Here is a 20,942-nt window from a genome sequence, read left to right on the forward strand (position 1 = left end):
TATATAACGATAAGTGCATGTGATGTAGCTACTAGTGACAATATACAACAACCAATCACATAACATCTCTCTCTCTCTCTCTCTCCCTCCCCTCCCGGGGTCAGGATGAGAACGGGGAGGTGCTGAGTCCGTTCCAGGGGGCGGCGGCCTCGCCGGCGGCGGTGGTGACCCAGGCGGGGCTGGAGCGCCTGGGGGAGACGGGCTCCGTGTCCTCGGCCTCGTCCGTGTCCCCCGCGCCCCAGTCCCCCGGCCAGGCCTCCTCCTACCGGCCCAGGGACGGCTCCTTCGAGGCGCGCTACCAGTCCCCGCTGGGCGACTTCCGGGTGTCCCAGGAGGCGCTGCTCGACCACGTGGACCCACAGAACAGGAACAGGTGTGCGCGTGTGTTTGTGAGAGTGTGTTTGTGTGTGTGTGGGAGGGTGTTTTCAGAGAAGGTTCTAGAGTCTTTTGTGTTTTCAGAGAAGGTTCTAGAGTCTTGTGTGTTTTCAGAGAAGGTTCTAGAGGCTTGTGTGTTTTCAGAGAAGGTTCTAGAGTCTTGTGTGTTTTCAGAGAAGGTTCTAGAGTCTTGTGTTTTCAGAGAAGGTTCTAGAGTTGTGTATGTTTTCAGGGAAGGTTCTAGAGTCTTGTGTGTTTTCAGAGAAGGTTCTAGAGTCTTGTGTGTTTTCAGAGAAGGTTCTAGAGTCTTGTGTGTTTTCAGAGAAGGCTCTAGAGTCTTGTGTGTTTTCAGAGAAGGTTCTAGAGTCTTGTGTGTTTTCAGAGAAGGTTCTAGAGTCTTGTGTGTTTTCAGAGAAGGTTCTAGAGTTCTCTCTCCCTCTCCTCTCCAGGATGATGCGCAGGACCAGAGTGGGCGGAGAGAACCGCATGTAGGCTCGGGACCAATCAGGGCGCTCCTCCTCGCGCCCGCCGCCCCCCCCCACCCCTCTCCCCTCTCCCCAGCCGCTCCCTGTACCGATGATGTCACTGACTGCTGTGAACACTGTTTCCATGGAAACGCCCACCACCGCTTTGGCCTACATTTCAGGCAGCTCTCCTACCCCTCCACTCTCTCTCTCTCTCTCCCTCTCTCTCTCTCTCTCCCTCTTTCTCTCTCTCTCTCTACCCCCCCAACACTGCTTTCTCCCTCTCTCTCTTTCTCTCTCTCTCTCTCGTTTCCAATCTCTCTTTCCCCATCTCTCTCTCTCTCTCTCTCTCTCTCTCTCGCTCTCGTCTCAACGTGCCCCCCCTCTCTTCCTCTGAAGAGACGAGGCGGGAGGGGGGAGCCAGAGGAGGAAGCTGTCAGCGGGGGACAGGAAGGAGAAACAGACAAAAACAACAGGAGAACAAAAACAACTAGTATTAGGGCTAGTGTGCTTCGGGTTCCAGTTGTGTTTGATACAAGCACAACCGTTTGTTAGCAGACGCTGAGGGGAGGGGGGAGAGGGAGCTGGATAGCCATCAGTTTGAAACTGCTCCCACGTTTTTAGTTTTTATGTTTCTCTTCTCTTCTCTCTGGCCTATACGAGTATATATATATATACATATATATATTTATTCCTGCTGTGCTGTTGGCCAGGTAACGGCAGCAGCCAACCTGCTCTCAAAGAGCTCCTGTCCCCATGTTTTTAATTATTATTATTTAAACTTTTAAACATTCATAATGTGATTCAATTTTTTTTTTTTTATGTATATGTGTAAAACACGAGGGCTCTCTATGGCTATTTTAATGTGTCACCTGCACGCCTGGTGCAGTATCTCATGCCTCTAGTTTAACACACACACACACACACACACACACACACACACACACACACACACACACACACACAAACTGACCCTGGGTTGTTTTAGTCCTGTGAGAGGCGTCAGGAAGAAGCCACTGCCTGTTTGTGTTGGAAGCCATTAAGAGGGAGAGCGAGCGAGTGAGCTGACTGGACCCAGTCACGTGTTCACACACACACACACACACACACACACACTTTTTTATACTTTGCCAAATTGCATTCCGAAAACTGCATGTCATTCCGTTTCCTGCCTCGTGACGTTAACCCAGGTGCCCTCCCCAAAACTCTCTTAACTCCCGCTCACACACTCTCACGAGTACTTCTGCAGGGTTAGGATGAGAGTGTATAAAACAGCAAGGTGTGCGTGTGCGTGTGTGTTTGTGCAAGCGGTGGTCTGAGGTTCAATGCTAGTGATACATGCTACTTGTTTTAGCTCAGTGGGTGTACAGGTGGGTAGATTGAGGGCTGCTAGGACAGACTACTACTACTACGTCACATTGCTCATGTTTACAATGTGGCGTTTTGATGGAGCAGCAGTTAGTGCTAGCACAGGATAATCTTTAGGCATTACACAATAAGCTCAGCTAGCCATGCGCCATAATTAGAAATATGTTCCGGAACTATCCCAGGGCGTTCTCTCTCGAGGCCTTTTACCTTTGTGTCAGAAGTCTTCGTGAAGAACCGTTTCCTGGCCTAACCACAGCCCCAGACGCACCACCATAACAAAGGCCAGCGTCGGTTTTACCGTCATGTTTTTGATCACGGCGGTTGGGAAAGCTTTCCAAAGCAGAGGATGCCAAGTAAAGTACCGTACTTTAGTACTATACGTTAGTACTACACGTTAAGTACAGCTGTGTGCTCAGTTCCTTGCAGTGTCCAGCTGTTCTTAGCGTTGTCGATGTCTTAATAAACGGCCTCGTGGGAGGCTGTTCGCTAGGCCTATGCATGTCCACGACTCTAGAGTGAAGGGAGGAGGCTTGAGAACCAAATTAAGGGCAGTATCGCTCGCTAACGAGGACCACAATTAATGACTGGAATTAGCCGAGCGAGAATAGGGCGCTAGCCCTCCCGCGGTCTACGTAGTCTTGCTTCTTAATGGGAGGAATAGGTAGTTGTTTGTCAGTTGGTGCTGGAAACTGTTGCTGGTTGCTAGGGGAACAGGAACCCCAGAGCCCTCCCCTCCCACCCCCCCACCCCCCCCACGACCATCTTGGCTCCGATCGGGGGCCGAGGAGGGAACAGCGAGCACGGAGGAGGGCAGAGAGAGAGGGAATGGAGGAAGAAACTGGTGGTTCGCAGAATGGACCCAGAACAGTGTTTGGAAAATGTGCCTGTGTTTGGGTTGTGTGTGCCTGACTGCCATCTGTTGTAGAACTGCACACAATTTGCTCCTTAGAATCGACCCACAACCTTTTTATATAATCAGTGTTGTTTTACCATGTCCAGTTTTACCATGGAGGGGCAGCCTTCTAAAGCCATACGGATATAGGTAGTAATATGGATATAGGTAGTAATATGGATATATAGGTAGTGATGAGAAATGCAGGTTTGGGACGCCGAGGGAAACTTCAGGGCTACATTCCTGTCTTTGGAATTTGTTGACACCATGTTACAGCTGTCTTAATTTTCTTCTTTTTCATTTGGTCAAACACACACACACACACCCTCTGATGTGGCCGGTGTCCTGGTTAAAGAATGGTGTGTGTGTGTGTATAATCATCTCATGCCACTGCCAGAGTACCTGTCTGCTTGCGTCCATGTGCCACTGTCTTTGTGTTCAAGCGCATCACTATAGACATCTACAGGATTTTTATTTTTATTTTTTGAAATCTCACACCGATGATCTCATTTGCAAACTGCGCCTTTCTGTAATGTGCCTAAGCTATGGAAAAAAAAAGTATTCGTTTTAAGTTTGCCTTTCATATGAAACATATTCAAGCCTGAGAATTAAATAAAGTACTTATTCAACTACCACCTGCATTCCTCTGTGATCATATGTTATCTCCAGGAGCATCCAACATGGACAGTAGCAGCTATGGGCGGAAAATCAATCAATCAATCAATCAATCAATCAAAATCAACCAGACATGCTTGTATCACTAGATTATTCATCTTTATCAACATACATGTTGAAACACATTTGAAAAGTGGACCAGATTCTGCTGTCTGTAAAGTGAAATGCTTTCATTTTTCTGCATCAAAACTGTACACATCTATTGATTAGATCATAAATTCTGCTACATTGGTACAAGAGGTAGACGGTGATGGTAACACTTTTAAGTGTACATGAATTGCTTGGTAACAATAGTCTACCTGTAGTAACATTGTAGTTACACTGATACTGGTATGACATGACCCTGGTATCATGGTTTAGCTGCTTAGGTCATTAGTGGCAGTGGAACCAAGCTATGGGGGAAGAAGCTGTCCAGAGGTCAGTAGATGTGGCAGAAGGGCAGCTGAAGGTTGAGAGGTTGTTCCAGTGTCCAGATGTAGAAGCCAGATCAAGACCCTGCCTCCATCAGACACACGGGGGTCAGAGCACAGACAGCGTAGGAGCTGCTGTTCATCAGTTCCAGGAGTAAGAACTACAACTCCCTAAATCCCTGGCCATGCGCTTGGGAAGTTGGTAGATAGTGCAGCTCGTCTCCAGGGGTCATGTTTTCTAAAGGGTCGGAGGTTAAGGGATGCATTCAGCAGACGTCCACCTGAGCTCTGGACAGGGAGGAACGGGCCCCTCGTTACCAAAACCACTTACCCCTATAAACACCTCTAACCCACACCTTGTGCAATAACATATACTGCTACGCTATAATACCCGGTAGATCACTCACTCTTCCCGGTAGATACACTCTTCCTATGCAACTACTATATTTTTGCTACAGGTGTTGCTACGTGATTACATACCAACATGACTATAAACATGGTTATCAGCAGTCCCTTTTTCAGTCATTGTCACAGATCTTTCTTCAGACTGTGTTTTCATTTTGTATACTACACAAAGTAGCTGCAGGCACTGTAGGGAATTGATTATTTGCACATGCAATCACCTTCGGCTTTGGTGGTAGCCAGTGATCTTAAATGACTAGATTGATAGACGCTGTGAGGGAGAGCTGAGTCTTGAGTATTCAAACAGCCTATTTATTTGGGAACCAGCGTATCGTTATCCCCAAAAGAATGCCGTTTGTCAAGGTGATCACATAAACATAGTTATGACAACACTTCTGAAAGCCAGCAGTGCCCAGTATACCGACGCTCTCACACCCACAGCAGACAGAAACCAGTTTGTTACAATTTGTTTATTCTGCAAATCATCTGTAAAAATTATACAACAGGCCTAGGTATGTTGGAACTCTTGGTAAACAGTTCATACTCCTTGTACAGTCAAGATTTATTACATTTTAAGAAAGAAAGACTCGTGAAAACAAACATCGATGACATACAGAAGCACGGTAGTAAAACAGACACGGAGCCCACGTCACCACCTTGTGCTAGGCCACACCCCGCTGAGTGACTCTGGTAGAAGACGCCGGTAAAGAGCTGTGCAGCTTCATATTTCGTACCAAACCGCTCCGGAACAGCGTCTCTTTCTCTTCTACGCACACTACTGATCCCTACTTGAGAATTAGCTTGGTCGATATCTGTCCAGTCAGGGGGTTTCGATAACCCTCCCCTACGGCCCGCCCGGCGCCCCCCCCCCCCTCCCCTCCCCCGCAACATCTGCGGAGGTCTGACCGGATCCCGACCACGCCCCTCCCTTTTTCTCCCACGGCTCCACCCTCTTCGTCCTCTCCTCCTCCGTCCGTCCGCGACAGGCAGGCGAACGTGCGTGGAAGAAACAAACGAGGCTTCATCCCTTCTGGATGAGTCCTAGGATTAAGTCTCTACTGTCGTTTGAAGGAGAAAATGGCGGAAGGAGGCATGGCGGGGAACGGAGGGGCAGGCGAAGGGGTGTGTGTGTGTGTGTGTGTGTGTGTGTGCGTGTGTGTGTGTGAGTGAGAGAGAGATGGAGGGCTAGAAGGGGAGGGAGGGGTTTCAGAATCCGTGTCTGGCATCGAGCGGCGGGAGGAATATCAGGGACCACCTCCAGCAATGGTGTGTGTGTGTGTGTGTGTGTCGGAGGGAGAGAGCGAAGTGTGTGTGTGTGTGTGAAGCGGGCGTTTTCAGGGTCCATTTCCAGTGATCCCGTTACAGTCACATCTGCTGTCCTCCGCTCACACCCCCCCCCCCCTCTGAAGAGCACCAGCGTGGTGGCGTCCCTCCGAGCCCCCCCTTCCTCTGTCCCTCCTCCATCCTCACTCCTCTGCTCTCACTAAGGTCCTCCTCAGTCGGTTCCTGTGACACAAAAGGCACAATACACATATATGTAGATGGATAGATAGATACAAACATACATACAAACATACATACAGATAGATAGATAGAGATAGATAGAGATACATAGATACATAGATACATACATACATAGTACATTGTTCTGTATACATGTAGTAAAAAATATATTATTTTACAAATAATATAAAAAACATGCTCATAAATTTGATTGATGAAAAGATCTGTGCCCATCAGCATGGACAATGTGAGAGACTATAGTCACACTGTTCTCTCTTCTTCTTTTTTTAACCTTTATTTACCAGGTTATTGTTATTTACAGTAGCAGCCTTGAGGGCACCCTTGGCATTCTGACAGCTGCCAGTCTAGACCAGTCAAGACAAAATCTTAGAATGTGAAGAAGTGAAAGGGCATCCATACCTTTAGCAGGACTCCCTGTCTTCTCCTCCTCCTGCTCCCCGCCTGCCGTGACGCCACACAGAGACTTCTCCTTCCTCTCCTCCTCCGGTTCCGGCCGGGATGTCGGTCCAGAACCTCCCACGCACGGCGGCGCCAGTACTGGGCTTGGTGTGACCGTTACCCCCCTTGTTCCAGTCTGCTCCCCCGCTCCTCCTCCTCCTCCTCCCTCAGCCTGTGACGGTGGCAGGGTGGTCTGGGAGGGGGCCGGGGCCAGAGGCTGGGCGGTCTGGGAGGGGGGCGGAGCCAGAGCGGCCTGGGAAGGGGGCGGAGCCAGCGGAAGAGCGCTCTGGGTGGTCTGGGTGGGGGGCGTGGCTACCGGAAGAGTGCTCTGGGTGGGGGGCGGAGCCAGCGGAAGAGCGCTCAGGGAGGTCTGGGTGAGGGGCGGGGCCAGTGGAAGAGTGCTCTTGGTGGGGGGCGTGGCCAGTGGAAGAGTGCTCTGGGCGGTCTGGGTGGGGGGCGTGGCCAGCGGAAGAGTGCTCTGCGTGGTTTGGGAGGGGGGCGGGGCCAGTGGAAGGGTGCTCTGGGTGGTCTGGGAGGGGGGCGGAGCCAGAGACAGGGCACTCTGAACGGAGAACCAGCGTCTGACCAGCTCCTCTGTCAGCCCACTGGCCTGGGCCAGCTCCAATACCTGGGGAACACACAGCACATAAGGTCAGCTCACATCCCCATTCAAACACTCTGTCTGTCTGTCTGTCTGTCTGTCTGTGTCTGACATTATGTCTGTCTGTGGAACAGCCACCTAATTACAGTCTGTAGTACAAGGCAGTGTGCTTTGCCTGGTCTCACAATGTAAATTGTAAACAGCTGTGATCACAAACCTATGACGTCAACAAATATTTACTACTCAATCTATCACTATACTATCCCGCTCTGCCTCCAGTCCATACTCAGACAAGTACTGCGTCAAATACTTTAAAGTCAAAGTATTTTAAAGTATTAAAGTATTAAAAAGTAAAGTATTTCAAAGCATTACATTAAAGGAGTAGTAAAGGGAAAAATCATGTTTAGCCCTGTTTTAAGGTTACTTATGATCATATACAGTGGTTCAGATCAAAAAGTTGACAAAACTAGCACTTTGGAGGAAGTCTGATAATTGCTCTACCACCGTTTTCGTCTTACAATGGATGTGGGTGGGCACCGTGAAAAATCATTCAAAAACATGTTAAACTCTCGATTTCAAAGACAAGAAACTCACCGAGGTGTTAGTTGGTGTTCTGACATATAATTTGCCATAAAGTAAGATTCATTCTTTTTTAAATATTTAGCATAGAACTATTTAGTCGCAGCAAATACGTGTGTAAACTTCCGCAAACTAGGTAGTCATACTTAGCGGCGAATTTGATGTCAGAACACCAACGGAAACCAATTACCCCCTCGGTGAGCTTCTTGTCTTTGCAATCGAGAGTTTAACATGTTTTTGAATGATTTTTCACGATGCCCACCCACATCCATTGTATGACCTAAACGGTGTTAGAGCAATTATCAACTTTCTCAAAAGCGCTAGTTTTGTCAACGTTTTGATCTGAACCATTGTATATGATCATAAGTAACCTTAAAACAGGGCTAAACATCATTTTTCCCTTTACTACTCCTTTAAACTCTGTTCCAGTAGATTAATTGTTCTGGTGAAACTAAATCAAGTCCACCCACGGTCCCGGTCTCCGTACTGCCGGGTTAAGAGTCAAAGAGTTCGGGGGTCCGGTACCTGTCCCTCCTCCAGGCTGCCGTGGGCGTCCAGGTGGGCTCGCAGCATGGCGGTGTCCCCCCTCTGGAGGTCCTCGTCCAGCACCATGCCCTGGTAAGCCTCCAGCCACTTCAGCTGCCCGTTCTTCTGGACGTAGCGGCAGTCGCCGAACCAGCGCACCACCTCGGGCCGGGGCAGCGCCGTGGAGGAGATCAGCTCGTCGTACTGGACGCTGCTGGGCCACTGCGTGCGGGCGTACACCTGCTTGAGGAGGTGGAGCTGCTCGGCCGACTTCTTACCCCGGATGGGAGCGGGCTTCGGGGATGAGGACGAGGAGGATGAGGGCTTCGGGGACGTGGAGGGTCGAGGGGATTGAGAGGGGGCTGGTTTGGGTGTCGGCGTGGCGGGCGGGGGCAGGGACGGCGCGGGGTTGGGGGTGGAGGGCGGCATGGCGGGGCCCCCCGCCTCGGGCTCCGCCCCCTTCCCGTTGGCCTCGGTCACCTTCAGCATCTTCAGGTTGATCTTGATGGGGTTGACTTTGAGCTCGGAGCCCGCGGCCTCCTCCCTCTGCCTCTCCTCCCTCCCCTCCTCCGTCTCCTCCTCCCTCTTCGTCCCGTCCTCCCCGCTCTTCCCCTCCCCCCGCTCCTCCTCCTCCGCCGCCCTCCGCTCCGCCCCCCTCTCCTTCGCCGCCAGCTCCTCTAGCTCCGCCTCCTCTCGCTCCACCCTCTCCAGCCCCTCCCTCTTCTTCTTCTCCGCCGCCACCTTCTTTCTCCGCTCGGCGAACCAGCCGTGGATCTCCCGCCGCGTCATCTTGGTCTCCGTCCGCAGCCGGTCCACCTCCTCTCCGGAGGGCTCGGGCTCTTGGGAGAAGCTGGCCTCTAGCGCCCTCACCTGGTGGGGGAGGAGCATAGCAGGGGAGATTTGGCGTGAAGACGGCTAGCTAGACGACACCGAGCTGAGCTCATGCGTGGCCTTTATTTATTAACGGCCTAATGATTTACGGTGAGCTGCTTTAAGTGTACTATATGACCAGGTGCAGATCTATGCACGGTGCAAACAGACAACACCCCCCCCCCCCCACCGGGATTTTATTTATTATAGCTATAGCATGTACATAACTCACCCATGACCCCTGGGTGATTTATTTATTATTCATATCCATATATAGCATGTACATAATCCATCCAGACCTTATCTATCCCCTCTCAGATTAATGTTACACTTATAGAAAGGGTACTTATTGTGTTTTTGTGTTAATTTGTAATTTTGTAAATTGTAAATTTGTAACTTGTAAATTTGGTCCAGAGTATTAGTATTATTATTATTAATCCTGGAGCCGGCAGCAGCGTTTCACTGTGACTGTACAGCGTCCATTACATGTGAGGAAGAGAGGACTATGGGATCTCACCTGCTGAGGGTCCCTCTCTTTGTAGCGGATGGCGGTGAAGTCGGGGGACGGGGCCCTGGGGGTGCGTCGGGACGGAGTGACGGGGGAGGTGGGGGTCTGGGAGGGCGGGGGGCTGAGAGGCGCCGAGCTGTGCTGGGGGGTCCTGGGGCTCTCCACGCGGACCGCCCCGTCCGACAGGTCCATGGGGGCGCCGCCGCCGCCACTGCCCTCGCCTCCGGGGGTCGATCCGGGGCCGCCGGTCTTCCCCCCGTCCGCCGCCGCCGCCTTGCCGTTCCCCTGGCCGGCTGCGCCCGCCCGCGCCCCTTTGAGGTTGCGGAAGTGGTAACGGCGGTCGCTGAACCACTTGCGGACCTCCCGGACGGTCAGGCCGGTCAGGAATATGAGGCGCTCCACCTCCTCCTGGTTGGGGAACTGGTTGGTGACGAAGCTGTCCTTGAGGGCGCTCAGCTGCTCCTGGGACTTCTTGCTCTTGTAGAAGCCGGGGTCCAGCACGCTGCTGGGCAGCGTCCGAGAGCTCGGCGTCCCCCCGGGGTTGGCGGTCGCCGCCGGGGAGGGGGAGGCGGGGGAAGACGAGCGCTCGGGCTTGACGGCGGCGGGGGGGTTAGCGGCCGCGGCGATGACGAAGACGGCGGTCGGCGCCGCCGCCGGGCCGCCGGTGCTACTGTTCTTGCCGCTAGCGCCGTTAGCGTCCTTGCTCTTCTGGGCGTTGTTGACGTTTTTACTATTGTTGTTGTTGGTTTTGCCGTCCGCGGCGCTTTTTATGTCGGCGCCGACTTTGATATCGGCACCGACTTTGATATTAGTGCTAACTTTGCTCTCGCTGAAACTCTTCACAGTACTGCTGCTGTTGTTGCTCTTGTTGCCATCGCTGTTCTTATTGTCAGTATTACTTTTAGCAAAGCTAACGTGGCTAGTGGCACTGATGCTGCTCTTGCCATTGACATTAGCATTCATATTGATGAGTTTAGCAGTGTTGACTTTGCCATTGGTATTACTATAGTTACTGCTACCGATGCTAAGGTTGATCACGCTAGCGTGACTGATAAAACTACTATTGCTGTTAATGCTACCGCTACTACTGCTGCTACTGCTAATACTGCTAGTGCTGCCTCCGCCATTACTGCTACTGCTGAAGATGTTGCTCCCGCTGCTGCTGCTGCCCACCGTGCCCACCACCATGCTGACGCCCTTGTCGGCCACCAGGGCGGCGGCGGGCCGGGCCTGCATGGTGGGCCGCGCGGCCGCCTGGGGCTTGGGCGTGACGGCCAGCGCCATTGGCGCGCTGCTGACCTGGATGCCGTTGGCCATCATGGGCTGCGTGACGATGACGCCGCCCTGGCTGACCAGCGAGCCCTGCAGGATGTGGGGGATCCCCGTGGGGCCCAGGGAGGCGGGCAGCACCGTGATGGTGTGCTGGGTCTGGCCGTGATGGTGGTGGCCCTGGGACAGGTTCTGCCGCTGGTGCTGGGAGGCGCTCGGCGTCGTCTGGATGATGGTGTTGAACATCTTCCTCCTGGCGTCCTCGATCTCCTCCGGGGACCAGCTGATGCCCTGCTTCAGCCTCTGGGCGGTGAACCAGATCTTGATCTGCTCCTCGGGGAACTTGGTGACCACCGTGAGGTAGCAGAGCTCGGCCTTGGTGGGGTAGGGGAACTTGCTGAAGGAGGTCTTCAGGAAGGACGAGGAGTCCATGGAGGCACTGTAGGTGGGGATGCTGCTCAGAGGGATCATGACCTGGAGAGAGGAGGACGGGGAGGAGGACAAGAGAGGAGGACAAGAGAAGAAAGGAACGGTAAAGAACAGAAATAGAAGAGAAAAAACCCAAAGGCTTTGCTCAATCAAATCAAATCATCAAATTATTTATTTGGCGATGCGCTTTACCCAAAGCAAAGGGGGGGGGGCTGACAGAGATCCTACCCCTAATTTTCCAGAGCGAAGCAAGAAAACTGTTTCCAGAGGGAAGCAAAAAAAAAAAAAAAAACAGCTGAAAAAATTCTTCCCTGACCTCTCTCAACGAGACGATCAAGCAAGCTCCTGGAAAATGTTTAATTCTATTAGCTAGGGACATTTTACAGAGCACTGGGACATGGGCTAAATACGTCATAATAAGAAACAGGACGATCAGTCGATCGGAGTAGATAAATAGTTACAGACATGTTAGCTATGTGGGAGGCCCTTATGTATTAGCTATCCCTGTAGTCCATAATAGGACTACTTAAAAGTACACCTTAAAACTAAGGCACAGTACGCACTTAGCTAATAGGCTCCTAGAAAATATACTGTATACTATAAAAGGGTGGTGGGGGGTGACTTGATGGGGACAGCTCAATGGAGCAACAGATCCCACAAACACATTACATTACATTACAGTCATTTGGCAGACGCTTTTATCCAAAGCGACTAACAATAATTGCATTTAAAATAGGAAGAGCCAATGTACTACTACTCGCCAGAACTCACAAGTGCATCTTCTTTCTAAAACAAGTGACTAAGAGCATAATCTAGTGCTGAAGGCAAAGTACAAGAATCGCAATCTAAAGTACAGTGCAATATAATATAATACAATAAGTGCTTAGGTGGGAGGATTGTTGTAGTACTTCTTGTACAACACCAGAGATCAGTTGGAGATACCGGGAAGCCCAGCGTTACCTTGGGCATGTTCTTGGAGGACGTGGTGGAGGTGGAGGAGAAGGCTGAGGAGACCGTGATGGGGGTCGACTGCTGGTGGAGCTGTCTGTTCTGGAACACCGACACCACCTGAGGGATTTCATTCACAAAACAATGGCCTCCACTCAACATTTGATACGACAAAGCCGATAGCTACGTAAGGTATAATTCCCGAAAGTTTTTGCTACTTCTTTATTATTTTAAATAGCGTTGGGTGAACAATGTAGCGAACTTTGCGAACGTGTTTAAATGTCAAGTCGAACGTGCGTCCGCCCTAGCTACCTGCGTGATGGCGGTCTTGAGCATGGGCAGCGCCCCGGAGCCGTTGACGATCTGGATGGCGGAGGGCAGCGTGACCTTGGCGGCCGTGCCGTTGTGGACGATGGTGGGCACGTGCGTCACCGTCACGGCAGGGGCCTCCTTCCTCTCCCCCTCTCTCCCGGAGGGGGGCTCCTGGCTCGGCTCGTCCGGGGCCGAGGGGTGGGACACCACGATCCTCTTGGCTTCGGACTTCCCCTTCAGCATCCTCATGATGGGCGTCTTGGTGATGGAGATCTCGGCCTCGGCGCCCGTCACCAGGCTCTGCTCCACCGCCAGACGGCGGTCCCGCCTTCGCAGCTGCAGCGTGGTGCTCAGCGTGCTGGGGTGCACCCGGGCGTTGTGCAGCGCCAGGCCTTCGAACTTGGCCGACGTCACGCCACAGTCCAGGCAGTGGAAGCCGGGGTCGGCGCGGAAGTCCGGGTGTCCGCTGTACACGTGGTCCAGGAACAGGTTGAGGTCGTGCGTCTCGAAGTTGCACGGTCGGCAGGTATAGGTGCCGCCGCCGTCCTTGGCCGCGTCGTCGCCCCCCTCTGGCCGGGAGGACTCCCCCAGGTCCGTCGGGGGGCTCTGTCGGCCTCCCCCCGACACCCTGGAGAGGAAGGCCTGCTCCCGGACCTGGCGGGGGAGGCGGGGCGCGTCCTGCTCTAGCTCCTCCCTCAGGCGCATCGCCTTGCTGGGGATCATGCAGGGGATGGTGGACTTCCTCTTACTGGCCATGGTCGGACCAGTAGGTGGCGTCGGTTGACTTGCTGTGGTCGAGTTGCGGTCGAGTCGGGAGGAGGAGGAGAAAGGGGGTTTCTCCTTGTTATGGACCAGCCATGGGGAGGGGATGGTGGCCGTGGAACATCACCATGGGTGCGCGACGTGTGCGTGTGTGTGTGTGCTCCCGATGAGTGTGTGTTGTCCACTGGAGGAATGAGCCTGAGAGAGAACCTGCAAATGAGAAAACAGAAAAATGTTAATTATGTTAAGCATTTGTTGTGCCTTGAATTCCTTCGTTTTTTTTCCACACGACACAAGATAGACAGTAGGGGAGAAGAGGAGAAGGTGAGAGAGAGAGAGAGAGAGAGAGAGAGAGAGAGAGAAAGGAGGAGGAGAGGTTCCTAGGGCCAGCACATATTTTCAGACTGAGTCCTACTCTCGGGCACATTAAATGCTGCGCAGTGAAATTCCTCCAAGTCGGGACGAAACCGAAATTGGAAAGACCCAAAATATTTAATAATACAAAATTGGACGTGAAACCGGGAAAATGTGGCCTTGCAGTAATCGACGGTCTTACATAAAGACGTTGAATGGACCCTCCATTACTTTCCGGTTTTTGGCGTTCCTGTCCAGCTCACTGCTCTCTGGTTTTATAGGGGGATACAGCCCTAGTCTCTCTCTACCTCCTCATGCAGGATTTTTGGCTCCTGACCTCCGCCCCCCCCCCCGCCCCCCTTCTTTCCCCTCCCCCACCACGCTCAATGTCCTCTCACTTCCCCTCGTTCAAACACACCCTCGGAGGGGAGCGCTCTGTCCAGGTTTAGGAGCCCCCTCGGTAACACGGGCACCCTGACACAGTGGCTTGCCTACACGCACACACACACGCACACACACACACCGTCGTCGTCGATGCCTTGCTAAACAGGCCCACTTGCCGACTGTTTCCTAGTAGCGTCTACACGCCTCAGGAAGCGTTCTTTTAGGACAGGCTGGGTTTTGCGGAAAGCACGGAACGCGGGGCCGGACAAAAGCGCGCGCAGACGCACACCGGCGCTCTCCGGAATTCTCCCCCAGCACGCCCACCCCGGCTCCCTTCCCCCGCACAAAATGGCGTAGCTTCCTGTGAGGTGTGTGTGGCGCTCCTCCCCCCCCCCCCGGCTGGCTGGGAGTCGTTGGTGCAGCAGTGGAGGACGGCTCTAGGGCAATTACTCTCTAAACAACGCCGCGCCGGCCTGACACCACCGCGCACGCTGGGGAGCGCGCACGCCGGCCCGCATTCTCAAGCGGCCTCGGCCAGCTTTTCTCGCGCGCGCCCTGGCGTGCTCGCTCACTCGCTCGCTCGCGGTCCTGTAGCGGAGCCTCGCATGCGCGCTCCCCTACGCGCTCAAAATGGAAGCCCACCCAACCCCCATCAGTAACCCCTTTGTAAAAAGATACCAACCCCCCTACCCCCTACACCCCCCCCCCACACACACACACACTCAAAGCTTGACCCCCACCACTCTCATCAGTCTTTACCAGGCACCTATTCCAGGTAAACCTTTGGCCCGGACTCCAGATCAGAGACTGAATTTAAGCAGAACTAATGGGGAGTTGTGTCACGGTCTTGGGGGACTGTCCTCCGGTGAACCTCGTTGTCTCTGTGTCTTGGCGTGTCCATCAGCTATAGGCCCCACACAGGATCAGGGCCAAAACCGTCTTCCAGAAAACACACTTCAAACTCAGCGGAGGGACGTTGTGCGCCTGTGTCTCCGGTCCGATCCTCGATCTGCGTCGTTTTTCTGGCCCCTGCGCTCGACCGGTCGCCGTGCGAGCGTTTCGCCGTCCGAGGACTGGCGGGCGAGGGGTTAACAGGCGAAATGGAGATCGCCACAGCAGAGGGAACGCGATGCCCCCCAGTCCTCCCCCAGAGAGAGTAACTGCCCTTGGTGTGGGCCTTTCTGCACCCCTCCTACCCCCCCTATGCCCCCCCCACACACACACACACACACACACACACACACACACACACACACACACACACACACACACACACACACACACACACACACACCATTCAGTTCTGCATCAGGGGGCACAGCTCTGCCAAGGCAGGCCGGGTCACATGACCAAACACAAAGGCTTATGGGGGGCAGCCTCAGCCATCCATCACGTGGAGAGGAGGGAGGGGGGGGGGGGGGGGGGGCGGGGCGGGGTGGAGCGAGGGAGGGGGGGAGCGAGGGAGGACGTGAGGAGAGGGAGAGGCTGGTGGGGGATGGGCAGGGTTAGGGGAGGGGAGGAGGGAGAGAGACCGAGGGGAGGAGGGAGGGGTGTTAACTGTCGTGGAGGAAGCAGTGAGGTGTTTCAGCGAGGAATTCTGCCCCGATACCCCCCCCCCCACGCCCCCGTGAACCTCAACACCACCCCACCCTCTCCCTCCGCACTACAATCACAGCCGTCGCCCCGTCCACCCCCCCCCCCCCCCCGATCCTCCCTGCCCCCCCCCCCCCCCGATCCTCCCCACCCCCTTCCTCCTCGCTGCACTGCGAAGCCTGGAATGTTCCGCCGCAAGCTCTTCAACCAGTGGACATAATCTGAGAGCTGAGCTGCAGTGTGTGTGTGTGTGTGTGTGTGGACTTTTGTGCTTTGTGTGAGTGTGTGTGTGCAAGGGTACGTGTCTGTATTATCAGTGTGTGTGTATGTGTGTGTGTGTGAGCCCTCCCAGCTAGCCAAAACGAGTAGGTTAAGCATCAAAAAATGTGAGAGACCCCATTAACGCCTACCTACCAAACCACCATTACCAGACTGACGGACTTGACTTGACTTGACTGACTGACTGACTGACTGACTGACTGGACTTGACTGACTGACTGACTGGTTGACTGACTGACTGACTGGTTGACTGACTGGTTGACTGACTGACTGACTGACTGACTGACTGACTGACTGACTAACTGACTAACTGACTAACTGACTAACTGACTAACTGACTGACTGACTGACTGACTGACTGACTGTCCTGACAGACTTCGGAAGGTTTGAGTCAGGACACGAAATCTAAAGCAGGTAAACCCGGGCACACGCCCACGCTGTCTGCGGTCGGTTACGCCACACAAGGCGCCGGTACCCTTCAGAAGAGAACCACACAGGAAAAACAGGCGAGGAGACCTCTGTCCCACAGAGAACGAGCGGGCCTGAAAACCCCCCGATCGGCGTGGAGGACAGAGTGTTCTCGCGCGCTACGGCAGGCTGATGCGAAGGCGCGAAGCGTCCGTCTTCGACAGGGCTCACACTCCTGTTGACTCAATATGAGAGCATAAGCCAAAAAACCTCTAATATGGGTCAGTAATGTTTTCTCTGGGCACAGAGACTGACCGTGAGCCTTGACTGTGTGTCTGTGTGTGTGTGTGTGTGTGTGTGTGTGTGTGCGTGCGTGTATGTCCTCCGCGTCAGAGTTTACGCTTGAGGGCGAGTGCCTGTAAGCAAAAGGAAACAGTGTGCATGTGTGTGTCTGTGTCTCTATATGTGTGTGTGTGTGTGTGTGTGTGTGCGTGCGCGGGTGTGAATGCGTGTGCGCGCGTCTGCGTGCGGGGGTAGCTAGCTGCCTGCATGCCTGTGTGCGCGAGGCTTGTTTACCGAGCCGGGGAAGGCGGCCATTTTCCTGCGCGCGACACCGACAACCCTCCCAGTGACACACGGACAGAGAATGTTTTTGTCCACTCTCGGAATCTAAATAACCAATGCGCGTCACGCGCGGCGGGCCGCCACCCTCCGCCGTACCCCTGGCCCGCCTTTTGGTCTGGACCCTCAAGAGAGCGGAGGCCAATAATAGCGCCCGGCGCGCACGCCAGCGAAGCTCGACAGAAGGGCTCGGAGCAGTTCGACGGCGTTTAACCCCGAGCCGCTCTTCGTACCGTCGGCTACGACGCCCCGTCCACGGTCGCCGGCTCACATGGCTGTTGGAATCCTGACCCTTATCTCTGCATGCCCGGCCGTCAACGTGTGTGTGTCTGTGTGTGTGTGTGTGTGTGTACTTGCTGGTGCGACACACACCCCTTCCCATGTTTGCCTGTCTGCCTGCTCGCCTTCTCATTCCCCCTCCCCCTCCTCGTCTCTCTCGCCTTCTTCCCTCCTCCGCCCCCCCTCCCTCCTCCTCCTCCTCCCCCTCCCCTCCCTTCCTCCCTACTCCTCCCTCCCTCCCTCCCTGAACAAGTTCGGCCCAGGGAGACAGGTCGGCAACGCCACTGGTGTGTTACTGTCCCCATGGCAACCCCCCTCCACTCCACTCCCACCAGTTCATTTCTCTAAAACGCGCACACACACACACACACACACACACACACACACACAGACACACACACACACACACAAGCACACACACACACACACACACACACACACACGCACACACACACACGTACACACACACACACACGCACACCTCGTACGCCATCCAGTCTCTGGCTCTAGCAGCGGGCTTGTTTTTTCCACACGTTCCTGCGAGAGCTGATTGGCGAGCCGTTGCCCCGCTCCTATTTCAGCGGCTCGCCTCACGCGGTGTTCATGTCTCCTGGCTAGGTGTGGCCGCCCTCCCCCGGCACACACTGTTGGCCGGCCCCCAATGGCGTCTCTTCCTGTTCAGACCGTGTCTGCCTGGGCCAGTGTCCTCCCTACAGGCGTGGGTCTCGGCCCCCGGGGGCCCTGACTGGGCAGGGCCACGGCTACTACCCCATACTAGGGTTAGCGAGCGAGCGCGCTTATGCCCCGGCCGAAGCCGTGTCACGCGGGACGGAACGACTCCTGCTTTACGCCGACTCTAGCCTAACCCCCGGGCCCTAAGCTTCTTCGCGCGTACGACATGCTTTTCGCCGGCGTCTGAGAAAAACTACCCTCGCCTGCGCCAATAACCCCGAACCAACACTCACGGCACTTCAGCCCTACTCCTCCCAAACTCTTGCGAGCGCGGCTCTCTCCTTCTCTGTTCTGACACAAACTATCGGCACGCTGCGCACGTTCGTCCGAGGGCTTCTGGGTTTCGGCTGCATCATTTTGTCCTCCCCTGCCATCACGGCAACGTAAAGAAAAACCTCAAAGACAGGGTTCCGAGCAAGTCGGCCCAGACTGCTGCTGGTTCCCGTTTTCGGACCGCGCGCGTCTCGGGGACAGGGGGGGGGGGGGGGGCGCTCGTTGCGCGGGGGTTGCGGAAGGCTGTGCCGCTTTGGCCCCTGGCAGCGCAGGCGTTAAAGCTGATTCGTTAAGGGAGAGAGAGGAGGAGGAGGAGGAGGAGGAGGGGAGGGGGGGGGGTAAGATGGAGGAGCAGCATGCGCTGTGTGCCGTCCGACCTAAAATGGCTGACATCACAGGCTGTTCACCAGCCAGGCAGGGCAGGCGAGAGCCTGCTGCTGCCGCTGACCCAAACCTGCCAGCTCTGGACGCAGACGCGTAGCCTCCCCCCCGCGCGGCTGTTTTAACAGTGAGGAAAGTTTGTACGGCAGGTAGACGTCAGAACGAGGGCCAGGAAAGCGAGAAAGCGAGATGAAAGGCTGGAGGCTTAAAAACTAGCCTGACCACAAACGTGTAAAACATGGCTTTGATAAAAAACACACAGGCAGGTATAAAACGGGACTGAGTTTACTTTTGACTCAATAGTGGAAAACACCAGCTGATGAATGATCTGATAAGGATCCACAACAGCTACAATGCCCATGGCTCCAAGACTCCTTTCAGATCTTGACACATAAATCCAAGCACAACTAACCTTTAGGCTATTGAATTACTCTCCATACAGACTTCTATACACCAAGGGGACTGGCACAAACAGACAATGCCAGACAGAGAGAGAGAGAGAGAGAGAGAGAGAGAGAGAGAGAGAGAGAAAAGAGGAGGGGGGGGTTGAGGTTGATCGGGGACATAGATACACACCATCCACTTCATCTCATCACAACACACAGCTCTGTGTGAAGGAATGAATGTATCATTATTGAATGGAGTTGCATAGGGTTGGCTAAAAAACAGTCAGTCACCCAAGACCCCAGACCCTAAGAGAACCCCCCCCTCGCCACACTCCCATCTTTTATCACCAACAATGATATGACAATAATGGCTTATGTCAGGGGTAATAACTGTGACATTGGTGAGTAATAGATGGCTGGATTAAAGTTGTGGCTAGCAATCACGTGGGTATCAGACACAAATTAGCTGTCTAATCTTTAGAATCACACACAGAGCATGGCACTGTTGACATGACTTGACAGAAAAACCAATAGACAATGAATGGTGCTTGCATTCAGTCTGTGCACATAAAATGATGAGATATGAAATCTGAAAGCAATCTAGCCCAGGAGGACTTTCACTAAAGCAAATCATGATAGCCTGTAATACCTAGCCTAACGTTACATTTTTACACCTTTCACACCTGGACTGAATTATCCATGTTGAGTCTCAATTCATAAATGTGATGAATTATATTAACTCAATCTTATTTAGGCTACAAGAGAACAACGATTCGCATATGGCTCCCCGCGTGATTCCGTAGCCCAGTAGGCTCACCAAAGTCATTGAAAAGCGGGGAACCTACATTACTGTAGAATTTCAGCAAGTTAAAAAATAATAATAAAATGTATGAAAACAGACTAATAAAATAACAGGGAGAAATCGGAGATGCGGTTCCCGAAATTGAGCACAACGTGAAAATTCCCGAAATGATAGCTTACTAATAACGTGGCGCGTGTTGTTCTTCCGCTCAAGTTTCAATCTTGGCCGAGCAGAGCAGTGAACAGGCTGGGGGTAGAATGGGTAATAATGTAGCTGCTAACCAACTCACTACGGGGGGAAGACAAGCCCCCTAAACTACTCGCCCCCACTTGCTGTCGCCATTTTAAGCAAGCGACATGCAGCTGGCCAACACTGCCGCAAAGGTAACGCTGATCCCCCGCAACTTTCCCCAAAAAGGGGTAGAACTCATCTTATGAACGTAGCCGTCAAAACACACTCACCTTTCTTTGGTCAGAGTGGAAGAGTTTTACACAGCGGGGGGTAAACAAACAAAACAAAAAAAAGTTAACGGCGCGCGGACTATTTTGTAAAGTAAATAACCCTACGTACGTAACGACGCGGGCTTTGGCGATGCCAACTTCTGATGGGGGTGGTACCCTCGGGCCTCTGGCTCTTCCTCCACTGATAACGTGATACTGGCCACTTCGGCTAATGGCACAATGGCCCCCTTGCTCTTGTTTATTTCCAGTGGCTCTCTCAGCTCAGCGAGAGGAGAGGAGAGGAAAGTACGACGTACGTATCCGAGGCAAAGACGGACACGTGATGCACAACGTCATCGCCGACAGAGACCTCTGCTACTAGACGTGAGAGCTCTCCCTCGCTCGCTCTCTCTCTCTCTCTCTCTCCCTCTCTCTCTCCCTCTCTTTCTCTTCTCTCTCTCTCTCCCTCTCCCTCTCTCTCTCTCTCCCTCTCTCTCTCCCTCTCTCCCTCTCTCCCTCTCTCTCTCTCTCGCTCGCTCGCTCGCTCTCTCTCTCCCTCTCTTTCTCTTCTCTTTCTCTTTCTCTCTCTCTCTCTCTCTCTCTCTCTCTCTCTCTCTTCTCTCTCTCTCTCTCTCTCTCTCTCTCTCCCTCTCTCTCTC

At 53.5% G+C, this 20,942-nt stretch overlaps 2 protein-coding genes across 2 annotated transcripts in view; one reads left to right on the forward strand and one right to left on the reverse strand.

Moving 5' to 3' along the window:
• The window catches only part of plcg1 (phospholipase C, gamma 1), a 41,474-nt gene extending 37,776 nt beyond the window's left edge, over nucleotides 1-3,698 (forward strand). Inside the window, exons 31-32 of the mRNA XM_084445670.1 lie at nucleotides 105-373; nucleotides 825-3,698. Coding sequence (XP_084301796.1) covers nucleotides 105-373; nucleotides 825-867 — 312 coding nt within the window. The 3' untranslated portion in view covers nucleotides 868-3,698. The remainder of the gene's footprint in view (nucleotides 1-104; nucleotides 374-824) is intronic.
• A 2,383-nt stretch (nucleotides 3,699-6,081) lies between these two features.
• zhx3b (zinc fingers and homeoboxes 3b) lies at nucleotides 6,082-20,468 on the reverse strand (the record flags this gene model as incomplete). The annotated part of the gene is made up of 7 exons (XM_084446179.1): nucleotides 20,305-20,468; nucleotides 12,590-13,561; nucleotides 12,290-12,397; nucleotides 9,641-11,374; nucleotides 8,254-9,123; nucleotides 6,510-7,176; nucleotides 6,082-6,092 (listed from the first exon to the last, which is right to left on the reverse strand). The coding sequence occupies exons 2-7, from the start codon at nucleotides 13,343-13,345 to the stop codon at nucleotides 6,082-6,084; spliced, it is 4,146 nt and encodes a 1,381-aa protein (XP_084302305.1). The 5' UTR covers nucleotides 13,346-13,561; nucleotides 20,305-20,468.
• Nucleotides 20,469-20,942: the final 474 nt, after the last annotated feature.

Source organism: Borostomias antarcticus (genome assembly GCF_949987555.1).
Source record: "Borostomias antarcticus genome assembly, chromosome: 11".
NCBI classification, from domain to species: Eukaryota; Metazoa; Chordata; class Actinopteri; order Stomiiformes; family Stomiidae; genus Borostomias; species Borostomias antarcticus.